At 44.2% G+C, this 12,500-nt stretch overlaps 1 protein-coding gene across 19 annotated transcripts in view; it reads right to left on the bottom strand.

Moving 5' to 3' along the window:
- mapta (microtubule-associated protein tau a) overlaps positions 1–12,500 on the bottom strand; it is a 27,106-nt gene that overhangs the window by 5,345 nt on the left and 9,261 nt on the right. For 6 of the 19 annotated variants that reach the window (XM_017441195.3, XM_017441201.3, XM_025002842.2 and 3 more), the window contains exons 2-12: positions 11,597–11,735; positions 8,502–8,594; positions 8,023–8,109; positions 6,420–6,437; positions 4,393–4,421; positions 2,975–3,112; positions 2,770–2,824; positions 2,282–2,535; positions 2,006–2,098; positions 702–794; positions 379–471 (exon numbers count right to left, since the gene is read on the bottom strand). In XM_017441195.3, coding sequence (XP_017296684.1) covers positions 379–471; positions 702–794; positions 2,006–2,098; positions 2,282–2,535; positions 2,770–2,824; positions 2,975–3,112; positions 4,393–4,421; positions 6,420–6,437; positions 8,023–8,109; positions 8,502–8,594; positions 11,597–11,717 — 1,074 coding nt within the window. In that variant the 5' untranslated portion in view covers positions 11,718–11,735. Of the gene's footprint in view, positions 1–378; positions 472–701; positions 795–2,005; positions 2,099–2,281; positions 2,536–2,769; positions 2,825–2,974; positions 3,113–4,392; positions 4,422–6,419; positions 6,438–8,022; positions 8,110–8,501; positions 8,595–11,596; positions 11,736–11,843; positions 11,982–12,500 lie in introns of those variants that run through there. The other 13 variants (XM_017441196.3, XM_017441198.3, XM_017441200.3 and 10 more) reach the window with 13 other exon arrangements.

Below are 12,500 nucleotides of genomic sequence, written 5' to 3'. Positions count from 1 at the left end.
AACTGATCGGTGTGAACAGGATGCAGTCTTTATGGAGCCGAGCCGAGCAGAGCCGGACCTCTGAATTAGAGCCGGTGTAAAGGGGGCATTAGTCAGCCGGTTCGGGTCCTTCAGGACCCTTCAGGACACACCTGACAGCGAGGAGAATGTCCTCCCGTCTCATCAGGAGACGGCGGGCGACATGCATTCCCTCAGGAAGCTCGGAGCCGAGGGGAAGGACACGGAGCGACACATGCTGGATTATCGAGTCATGAGCATCCAGGGACGGGGAGGAAAGATGCTCATGGCTTCATGATAAAACCGTCGGGTGTTACGGTGCCGGGATCCAGGTCGGGTTGGGTCGGGTCGGGTTCGAACAGGAGACCCGTTTCTACTCACATTTCCACCACCGGGAACGTGTTTGATATTATCTTTGGAGCCGCAGCGGGACTGCACAGAGCTCAAGTCCAACTTCTTATCAAGAATTTGTACCTGGAGAGTAACAAACAGTTACTGTGGGAGAAAAGGACCTTTCAGAGGCTCGGAACCACCAACCCGATCAATGACTGCAGAGCTTTATTTTCTATTTGGAGGTTTAACTGTGCAGAACTGACTTTTAGGAGAGAAATGTTTAAAAAATTAACGTTTAAGTCAAATGTAGGATCCGTTCTCGTTATGAAGGAGTTCTTTAAAGAAAAGGTCTAAACTGTATTTTATTTTACCTTGCCTCCACCTGGTTTGTGCTTCAGGTTGTCTTTGGAGCCGCAGCGAGCTTGGACGCTGGACAGGTCCAGCTTCTTGTCCAGGATCTGGACCTGAAAGATGCAAGAACAGAGAGGAACTCTTTAACGAAGGAAGGAAGGAGCTCGATCCAAAAGGAGGCGAAGAAGGAAATTAAAGCTGCCATCTGTAACTTTGATGCTTTTGGGTCGAATTATTTAACCACAAAGGTCAACAGAGGAAGGTGGTTTTACCATCAGCCACAGAACCGTTTGGGTCGGAGGTTCTGATGAACAGTTACTGTTTCCATCAGAAGGTGAAATTAAACGTTCAAACCCTGAAGGCCTCAGCCAGGCGGGAAGCAGCTGGGATGAAGGTCGGCCGGTCATCGCCATGTCGAGCCGTTCCTACCTGAGCGGCGTTGACTTCAGCTCCACGCCGCCTCGGTTCTCTAACGAATCACACGACACGCCTGAAGGCGCCGCTGAAGGATCAACCGTAAGCAGAGAGTCAAACGCTGCTTTAGTGAACTCTGTGGCTCTTTCCGGCTCGTACTTCCTGTTTGTGCCGAAGGTCCTGAGAGATCAGCCTGGGTCTGGATCCTCCTGACAGCTTCTGTGAGGAACCGTTACGTCCCTCAGGTCTGAAAACCACCTCAACGCCAGAGAAATTCAAGTTAAAATACTTAAAATGGTTCCGACAGAGGAGACCGAGGATCTGGGAGTCCTGACCACGAGTGACGGGAGGAAGGAGCAGGAAACGGGCCGACGGGGCAGGATTCAGCCGCAGTAACGAGGCTGTTGCTCCGGTCTGCTCAGGGAAAGATCTCGATTTGCAAGCTGCTGAGGTTCGAGCTTCGGATCAGGACGCCTTCTGGGTTCGACGTTCTGAAAGCGTTCCCTGGAGCGGAGCAAGAACCTGCTGGAGGAGTAATTTATCTCCTCTGACCTGAAGATGGAGGTCTGGTTTCCTCTCCTGGACGAGCTGAAGGAAACATCTGGGGTCAGATCTAAGCAGCTGAAACTTCAGATTCCTGATGGAAAACACCAGACCTCCGTTTTTCCTCTTTGTTCTGTGGATATTTGACCTCATTTCTTGCATTTCACAGATTTGAAAAGGTTACAGATGCCAGCTTTCTCTAAATCACCTCCTGGGGTTTTTGTGCAACTTTAAACAGACATTTCAGCATCTCGTTAGCAGAGAGATCGATTAAAAAGGTGTTTGTTTCATTTAATGTCGGGTCTGATCGTCATAACTGCAGAGAAACTCAAGAGTCGGGCGTTGAGTTCATCCCTCAGTTACTCACGTTGCCTCCACCCGGTACGTGTTTCATATTGCCTTTGGAGCCACACTTAGACTGCACAGTACTAAAGTCCAGCTTCTGATCAAGGATTTGCACCTGGAAAGATGAAAATGTCAGCTTTTAGACGTGGAGGCGTGAGAAGAAACAGCCTGTGAGAGCACGCTGGAAGGGACGTAAACACAAACAGCTGCTGAGAATTAAATGTTAATTTGTTTCATACCAAAGGACTGGAGGGATTTTAAGATGATAAATGATCAGAATAAGATGGACACCGGTTACCTTTCCGCCTCCAGGTTGGTGTTTAATGTTGTCTGTGGAGCCGATCTTGGACCGGACGTTCTTCAGGTCCGGCATCGGCGCCGCAGCGGCAGCGGCGGCCAGAGGAGCCGGCGAGCGGTTCTTCAGCGAGCCCGGGGACTTGGGGGTGGAGCGCACGACGGCCACCTTCTTCACCTTGTTGGCGTCGGAGGCAGAAACGGCCTGGCTGCCGGGGGATTTGGGCGTCCCGGGGCTGCTGTGTCCGCTCCTGGCGTCTGAAACAAACCGGAGTAAAAACGTAAACGAGCTGTTAGCGCTGTTAGCACTACGAGCTAAAAGCTGAGCAGGCTCCATCCGGAGGGACGGCGAGAAACGCTCCTAGATTCACTTCCTTTCTTTTACCTGTCTCAGTTTTGGGGGGGTTCTTGGCACTAGCTGCATCACAGAAATACAACATTTAAGAAATATTTCAGATGGAAGCCTTTCTGGCGGCGCTGGCAGTTTCTTACCCGGGTGAGCTGCAGTTCTGGCCGAAGTTTTGGCCCCTGGAGGCTTCGCGGCGCCCTGAAAGTCACAGCAGAGACGACGTTCTGACGTTAGGAAAGCTGCAGATTTTCACGTGAGTTTGGATGGAAAACGTAATAAAAAAAAAAAAGATGATGATGATGTAAGAGCTGTGAAGCGGGCCTGAAGCAGCGCCGGGCCGGTACTCACTCCGGGCCGCCTCGGCGCCGGGCTGCCGGTTTTTACGGGAATGGAGCTGTGGCCGTTCCGGGAGGCGGCGGGCGCTCTGTGGCTCCGGGTGACGACAGGTGATGTGTGAGGGGAGGAGGGAGGAGTGGAGGTTTGAGTCTTTGTCATGAAGAGGAAAAATTAACTCAAACAGAAAACAGAAGAATGAATGAAATGAAAGATGGAGGAAACGGATGATCCAGGAAAGGACGGTTCTGGTTTATTACAACTCTGGTCACGTTTATTTTATCTAATGAAAATATTTAACAACCAAATGGAGAATTTTCCAAAAAACGACATAAAAAAAGGAAAGATCCTATCATCTGCGCCCGTCTACAACCTCAACAAAAACAGCAACATCTCCTCCTGCAGGAGCTCAAGGTCATCCCAGACCAGAGAGGACAAAGGGAGGCGACCAGGTGCCTCCTCATCGACGAGGAGAAGCGGCTCCCCTCGGATCATGGAGCTCCATCTCAGCTGCTTGTATCCAGAACCTGTGAGAACCTCCAGGTCAGGATTTCAGACGCCTGCTGGCCGTTGAAGTCAACCGGCTGCTGTTGCACCTTCGTGTCGCTCGGCGGCGTGAAAAGGCGGAGCCAGCTTCGAGGCCACAAAGAGGGATTTAAAGTCTGAACAATAAATAAAATGATTACAGTAACTTTGTTTACTTCAAAGATTGGGTAAACACGAGGAGGACTACTGAATGGAGTTAGTTTATCGTGTTTTGATGTTCTCACAGAGACGTCGTCAACGTTTCAGACCGCTTTGGTTCCACAAACCTGGCTTCATTTCTGAAAGCTAACGCCTCAGGTGGTCGGCTCGATGAGCTGGTCGTTTTCAGAGTTCTGCCTCATTATGACCCGAGATCTTTCATCATCACGACAGACCGGACCAACGACCCCATCACTGCATGAGAGGTCCTGATCTGTCAATCATTCTTTCCTTCCATCCAACTATCACCCAGGAACAAATCCTCAAGATACAAACTCCAACTCAACTTCTCCACACCGGGCTGTGAACCGCAGGTGCACCCTGAGGGTCATGGGTCATCTGCAGAAACCCTGAGGTTCGTCTCAACAACCCAGATCCTGTCCAGGGTTGGAGACCAGGAGCAGCCCCGGTGGAGTCCAACCAGCCTCAGTTTGTGCAGAAAAACTATTCTACAGGGACTGGAAAGCCCTCAAAGGTGACCCTGTCCTCCCACAAAGTCCACCAGGGGACAACCGGAAAGACAGGAGCTGAACTGCTTCTCCTGAATTCGAGGTTTGACGGGGGGGACGATGATCGAGTTCAGATATTTTTGTTGTTTTGTTCTTTTTAGGCCGGTGCTACAAAATAAGACTCAAGTTTTAATAAACCAGAGTTATCCTTTCACAACATTCATGAGAAGCGTTTCTTACCTTGTCTCCGTTATTCGTCTTTGCTTGAGCTGCAAAAAGAAAACAGGTAATTTTACTGAAACATCTGTTTTACATCCACCCAGGTGCCTGAAAAACCACCATCATGTCAAAGAAATGTGTTCAGCGTGCACGCATTTCACACGCCGGGCTGCAAAACCAGCAGAGCGGTCGGAGACGGAGAGACGAAGCAAACAGCTGAGGTGTGGGGAGAGGACAACAAGCTCCTCGGACCGCCGAAACAATCTGGAGTAAGAGTGCTGCGAAACTGAAGGACGAAGCTGCGCCGAAACTCAAAGAAGTGGGAGGAGGTAACTGAACGGAGGGGGGTTCTGGTTCTGGTTCAGGTTCTGAGCTGACAGCAAACAGACCTTTGAAAACAGCGACCGGCACCAAAGACTTTCTGGCGGCGGAGCTCTGGGAGGATGGAGCGACTCTGCAAATGTCAGGCTGTGAATCGCTGTCGTTGTGTAACGATGAGTCACGGCGGCCGGCGGCCTCCGAGTCACACGGCTCCGAGCTGAAAAGGCCACCCGCCTCAGAAATGTGTGCTGGTTGGAGATCCTCTGAATCAAAGCCAGGCTGCGACAGTTCCTGAGGAGCCGGCTCAGTTTCTGAAGGGACGTCTGAGTTTCCTCCACCAGCAGCTGCAACGTCAGTTTCCTGCCTCTGATTGGCCCACAAGCTTCTGTCTTTCATGGAGGTCAGGTCTTCCAGAGCCGCGCTGCAGATCAAAGCCGCCCCGGGAAGATCCCGGGCCGCTTCGAGGCGTATCGGCCTCTGAGCGCTTCCCCCGCCGGCCTCCTCCGCTGCTTCACTTCCTGCGTCCGGAAACTCACGGCGGCCTCCGGGACCCGGCGCCGCTGATTCGACTTAAAAAGCAGATTAATGATGAGACTTACAGCACCTGTTCTCCACGTCCCCTTCAAAACTAAAATAATCAAATCAAACGTTGAAGAAGTGAAGTTTAGGAGGAAAATAAAATGGATGAATGTGAAAATTTACAGATTTTACAGCAACGACAGACGGAGAACTCACACAAACATGCGTTATTATTGTAAAATAAAAGGAAAATAATCTTTAATTGTCAACTTAATCTGTTTAAAAACACAGAGGAGCTTCATAAAAGTACTAATATTAGAAAATAAATCTGATTCAGTCACTTAATTTATGCTTTCACGCGTTTAAAGCGATAAAAAAAGAAGATTTTCTTCTTTCTGTTTGCCCTAAATGACTAAAATAAAACTGAATTTAAATCTGGACAAAAAGAAAGTGTTTTTTAAAAGCAAACAGACGTCGATAATAACGGCCTTTTTGGTTTTGGTTTCCGACAACAACAAAGTTAATTTATGTTGTTTTTAAAGTTAATTAAAACCAAACAGCAGAAAGAATTTCAGAAACTGAAGTTTTCTTATTATAAAGTCTATTTTTTATTATAATTGACATAAAAACAGACAACATTAAACTGGAAATCATTTTATCAAATAAAACATTAAATAATCAGGTTAAAAATTATTTATATTATTAATTAACTCTTTATTTAAACATAAAACTTGATTATTTTCCAAAAGATTGAGAAATCATGAATTATATTATAAAAAATAGTGAACTTTAAGAGACTAGAAACTTTAAATTCAGATTTATTTTCAGACACTGGAGGTTATGTTTGATGTAATATTTAACATTTTATAAAATAAGGACCAAACAACTGAATTATTTAGCTTCTAATAGTGTAAATAAAGACAGAGACACGTTTGGATTATATTAGATAAACGTTTTAACTTATAAAAAAACCAAAGAATAAAAATAAATGTTGTGTTTTCTATAAATAATTAAAGACCTTAATGTGAAATATTTGTCATCATAAATCACAGACTATAATAAAAACAGAAAATAAAACAAATAAAAGATGAAACAAGAAAGAAATGCTGTTAGAGCATCAAACAGGATTTAATCTGTTTGTATTTAAGCTTCATTTGTCCACACAGTTTGTTAAATTATTAGTAGATAAATAATAAATAAAATCTCACCTGCTGAGGCTCCTCCAGCTGCTCGTCAACGGAGAATAAAAAAGACGAGAGTTTAATTAGTTTCAGTCGGTCAGAAATCAACAACAGATCGTCTTCAGTTAGTGCAGAGAAGCCCGCAGCCCAAACCTGCGACATAAATAAAGTTTTCAAAAGGAAAAAACGTAAATATGGACAGTTTGAAGCTCGTTTTATCCTCTCCACCTCTTTCTGTTCTTCTAAAATAACTTAACTTAACTTTAACTTAGTCTGTTTAAGTTCGTGTTTGAAGTCAGCGTGAAGAGGAATAAAACCAAAGCCAAAATAAATTAAATAAAAAGGAAGAAACTGAACTTGTTTTCTGAGCAGCTTTGTTTGAAACATTCAGACACCGACTCGCTCTGAATTTAATTTAAAGTGCTCAACGCAGCTCACAGATAAAAGCTGACGGGATGTTTTCACCTCGAACAGATGGGCTAACGTACTGCTAGCTAATAAGCTAAAATACTGGCAGCTAACAGGAATGTTTTTGCTGCTAAAGCAGTAATTTATTGGCAGCTAATGGGCTAACGGCATCTGAACAAGCTAATTAATGTGTTAGCAGCAAGCAGGATGTTTCAGCAGCTGATGAGTAAAAAGATGACAGATTAGCAGTTTGAAAGCTAACATATTTGTGGCTAAAGGATGAGTGTGTTAGCAACAAGCTAATGTAGCAGTGTATGGGCTGCTAAGTGGCTAACAAGCTAATATGTTTACGAGTAATAAGCAAAGTTTTTGTGACTAATGAGATAATATTTTGGTGGCTAATGGGCTAATGTGTTGATAGCCAATAAGCTAATGCCTTGGTAGCTAACAAGATAATATAACTGAGAAGAAGCTAGTGTTTTAAAGGGAAACGTATGTTGCTTTAGCAGCTAACAGGCTAATATATCTACAACTAATGGGCTAACGTACACGTGGTAAATGTGCTAATGGGCTAATTTAATTGTGTTGTATGAGCCGATGTACTGTTAGCAAAGAAGCTACTGTATTGGAGGCTAGCATAATGTTTTAGCAGCTAACAGGCTAATGAATTGACAACTAATGAGCTAACATACGGATGGTGAATATATTGGTAGATAACAAACTACAAGTGCTAATGGGCTAACGTATTGGTAGCCAATAAGCTAATGCCTTGGTGGCTAACCAGATACTGTAACTGAGAAGAAGCTACTGCTTTAAAGACAAACATGATGTTTTAGCAGCTAATGAGCTAAGATATTGGTGGCTAATGTGATAATGTAATGGAAAAGAAGCTACTGTTTTAAAGGGAAACATGATGTTTTAGCAGTTAACAGGCTAATGAATTGACAACTAATGTGCTAATTTAATTGTGTTGAATGAGCCGATGTATTGTTAGCAAAGAAGCTACCATATTGGAGGCTAGCATAATGTTTTAGCAGCTAAAGGGCTAATGAATTGGTGGCTAACATGCTAACATATTGGCAGCTAATGCACAGATTGACAGTCGTATCCAATTCTCAGCAACAAAAGCAAATGAGTGCATTTCCAGAGTTGGAATCATTAAATGTTAAAGCTGCAGAAACCAACGGAAGCAGAAGCAGCTGCAGAAACGATGGAGGCGTACCACCTTCCCCCTTGTCTTCGCTCAACCAGTTCTCCTTTTCTGAGAGCTCAGACACAACTTCAGCTCCGTCCTCTGCTGGACTTCCTGCTGCAGGACAAACGAGCGTCAGGACTGTTTCCATTCAAACATTCAACCTTTTTTTTACTTCGTCTGCAGCAACCAGCAGAAACATCCCTCCTTCTCATCGTTTTGGAGAAGTTGAGTCATTATTTATGATCAAACATGCTTTAAAAACATGGCTGCTTTTAAAAAGCTCACAGAGACAGAAGTGTCTTATTTATAGCTGGTGAAATCAACATGCGGACCAGTTTAAAGCATTAAACATTAAAACTGTTACTGATGGAGAAAAAAGCAGCTCGTCTTTGATTATATTTCTGCAAAAAAAAAAGAAAAGCAAACGTCATTCTTGAAGCAAAAGAATAATTTGAACACAAAGTCAACCAGGCGCACTGAAAGCATCAGGCTGCAGGCAGGCGTACCGGGCGGCGCCACGGCGTCACAATGGTTGCTCTCTGGCTGAGAAAGTTCAGACTCAGATTTCACCGAGCTCTCGGCGAGAACGCCGCCGTCGTCTGTGGATTAAAGGTGAACCTGAGGTCAAACTGGAGGTCATCGAAACAAACTGAGGAGAACAAAAACGACGACAGTCTGAGGCGATTAAACTCAGATTCAACCAAATATTTACGAGCGTCAGTTTGTGATGCTTCAGCAAAAACAGGGAAACAAATTCAGACGTTTCTGTTTGAAACTCCTACATAAATAAACTGTAACTAGTTTCCTGTTTGCTCCAGAAAATAAACAGAAATACGCCTGTGAGATATTAAATATGATTCATTTTTAACCTACATTCATAGAATAATTCTCCTATAATTTTGTAAAAATAAGACGTTACTAAAATCTGAAAGTCTAAGATTATAATCCACCTTTAAACCATCTTTAATCCAGTTTTAAACCAGCTTTAATCCATCTTTAATCCATCTTTAAACCAGCTTTAACCAGCTTTAATCCAGCTTTAATCCACCTTTTAACCAGCTTTAATCCACCTTTTAACCAGCTTTAATCCACCTTTTAACCAGCTTTAAACCAGCTTTAATCCACCTTTAATCCAGCCTGCTGACATACTCACTCTGGGCTCGACCGCTGGTTAAACATCTGTGCACATCTGCAGGCGGCCCTGCCTCTGTGGGCTGCTTCCTGTTGGGGCGGGGCATGAGGGGAAGTGGAAACGGGGAGAACGACCGAACTAACGAGGGCTGCAGACTCGGGAACGCTAAGCTACGAACTACGAGGCCATTCGGTGATTTGAGGACAATTTAAAATAAAAAGAAACAAAGAGAAATCACATTTCTGCACAGAACAAAACCGAACATTAGAAACAAGATGAACGGTTTGTTCTCAGTACCGGACATCCTGTTTTACTTTAAGTGATGTATTTATGTATTTAGCGTTTAGTCGCCGTTTCTTTTCAGAAGAAGAAGAAGAAGAAGAGCTTCACCTTCTGTTTACTTCCAGGGATTATTTTAACGACTCAGACTGTCTGAAGTGTCCTCGTAAACATTTGAACATAAACAAACAACTCATAATTGTTGGCAACAAAACCTGACTGTAGACTTTTAGTCGTGAACGATGCGTATTTAGAGGTTTTTGTTATCAAAGATGATACACAAAAACATTCAAATCAAAAACATTAAAAAGTCACGTATTTTGACAGATTTTATGTTTTAAATACGACCAATTAGCCTGTTTTCTTTATAAAAATGGCCCTTTAATCGGTCTGCTGGTGATTTCCTGCAGACTCGTTGTTTCGTGACATTCCAACACAAACAGATAAGGCTCACTGTTTAACCACAGACGATAAAATCAGAGTTTCTTTCTGCAGGACTGAAAGCCTGATTGTTTATTATCGGAGCAGCAGAAGAAGAAGACGGGCTCGCTCTCGGACTCTGACCCAGATGTCTGGATTACAGAGAACAAGCGAGCCTCATCTCCGTCACATAAAGACAGATTAATTCAGAACAAAGAGGAGAAAACTGGGTTTACTGTCCCGTCTTTAACGTGATAATCAGGCTTTAGAGCTGCAACACTAAAACATCTGGACTAATCTTTAACCTGTGGACGTTAGAGTCAAAACACACAAGAAACAAACATAAACGGATTTATTTAAAGTGCATTAAAGTCCATTTAGAAGTAATTACTATAACTGACAGCAGCGACACGTCTTCCTGTTTGGATTTATTATAAATACAGGCCGCTGTGCATCTGATAAAATTCATTAAATCCCAATAAACTGATGTTTAATCTGCTGCCACAGCTCTGACTGAATATCCGAAGGTTTCGTTTCCAGTTACAGACTCGAAGGCAGATGTCTTTAATAAAAGACAGAGACGACCCGGACGTGACGCACTTCCTGTGTCTCTGATTCGTGGTTTTTGTTCCTTCTTTATAAAAAGAGGAGAGAATCTGAAGAGACTGGTTCTAACCCGAAACCTGCTGGAACCCACAGATCTTCAGGTCTTTCTGCGACACAAACCCAGGATTCTGTAGACCGGATCTCACAGACAGTAATCTGTATCATTTAAGTTGTACTTAGGATGAAACTAAACTATAAATCAACTCTTATCAGATTTATATTTGTCTGTTTTTATTAAAATGACCTCGACAGCAGCTGGGAAACATGGAGCCTCAGGGATCTGATTAAAGGTTAAAGGTTATGATTCATTTTATTTAAACTCTTTTTTGCTGAGATCTTTTGAAAACTGAAGGTTATGAACAACTAACATCTTACCTGTTGTAGATAACTCTCTGAACGACTAGCTAACGGCTAGTCCGAGTCCATTATTGGTTATTCTGGAAAAAAAAAAAAAAAGATGTTCCTGCAGGACGTGCTACAGCTAGCTTCTGCTGCTGCTGCTGCAGTAAAACCAACATAAATGTAAAGATTTCGTTTAAAAACAACCATTTAGGTCTTAGACTAGCCGTTAGCTCGTCAGTCCGCTCAGAATCAAACTTCATTTCTCCAAACCGAGGCCGCTCAAAGAGCCACCTACGACAGGTAAGATGCTGCTGCTCATAACGTCTCCACGAACCCCTCACCTCCTAACCTCTGAACTGTCCCTTTACGTCTGTTTAATGAACCGGGAGGCGTCTCGTGGAACTGAGGACCGGCAGGACGGCAGAGAGGACAGCCGGCTCGAGGCTCTCGTTACGCCCCTACTTCACAGCGTGCACAGCTGGAATAAAAGCTTTTTAAACAGACCTTTTTGCAAAAAAAACTGATTTATTTATAAATTTTTCTCCCCCTGAAGAAACCAAACAGCTCCTGCCAAAGTTTCCAAACCATGAATGTAATGATATTACCACAAATAATCTTTAGTTTTTTTGTAATTAACGCGCTCTGACATGTTTTATATGTTGTCTTAAAGACCCCCTGCTGGTTGGTTCTCTCTGGGATCATTTATGGGATCCCGTCAGATCGTCTAATTAAAGAACCTGGATGTTTTATCAGTTTCTTCAGGAGCAACGCCTCAGAGCTCTGATTTAAACGCTTATTCAGTCTCCAGTCTCGCCGTCTGACCTTTCATTTTGGCGACTCCGTTCTCCTGGTGATGCTGGTCGTTGATGGTCATGTTGGCTAAGGAGGAGCTGACGGCGTCTCCAGAACCGTAGCTGTTCGAGGCGTTGTTCATGTACTCCATTGCCGGTCACTGGTCAGGCTGCAAAAAGAGCAGACGAGTAACGGTGAGAAGAAGCGTCGGGTCATAAACCAGCCGAGAGGCGAGCAGATCTCCTGGCTGCGGGGAATAACGGTAATGGAAGCGCACTTTGTTCGACACTTTGTCTTCCAGCATGTAGAACCCGGCCCATCACCTCAAAATGTAAACAGACACTGTCCCCGTGAAACCCAGTTATTTATACAGCCTGACGCGGGGCCGGTGCTTCGTGTTACAGCCGCTCGGACAGAAATAGTCCCTTCAGCTCATGTGCACGCCGAGCTCCTTCCCGACTTGCCTTCAGCGAGTTCAGGGAGTCATTACCGAGCAGGAAACAAACCCGACGTGCTCCTTCCACCGGCCAACACCGGAGCCGCATCAAATCTCACAAATAAAGAGGATTACACATCAGATTAGGTCCGAGCCTGCCGTTGCATCAGCACGTTTCCTTTCAAATCAGATGTTTTTCCCTCAGCACCGCGGCTGAGCGTTGAGCTTATGCTGTAATCGGCGGCGGCGTCCAAACGGCTCGTTCTGTTTGACGTCGAGCAGATTTGGAGGCTTTAGTTTTGCTCTCGCGCCGGCGCGTCGGCGTCTGATTCCGCAGAAACGAACACGATCGGACACTAGGAGAAGAAATATCTACAGGTGCTGGTCATAAAATTAGAATATCATGAAAAAGTAGATTGATTTCAGTAATTCCATTTAAAAAGTGAAACTTGTATATTATATTCATACATTACATACAAACTCATATATTTCAAATGT

Source organism: Kryptolebias marmoratus, linkage group LG17, assembly GCF_001649575.2.
Source record: "Kryptolebias marmoratus isolate JLee-2015 linkage group LG17, ASM164957v2, whole genome shotgun sequence".
Classification (NCBI taxonomy): domain Eukaryota; kingdom Metazoa; phylum Chordata; class Actinopteri; order Cyprinodontiformes; family Rivulidae; genus Kryptolebias; species Kryptolebias marmoratus.
Note: the sequence above shows the minus strand (reverse complement) of the source record. Positions and strands in the feature narration are given on the sequence as shown.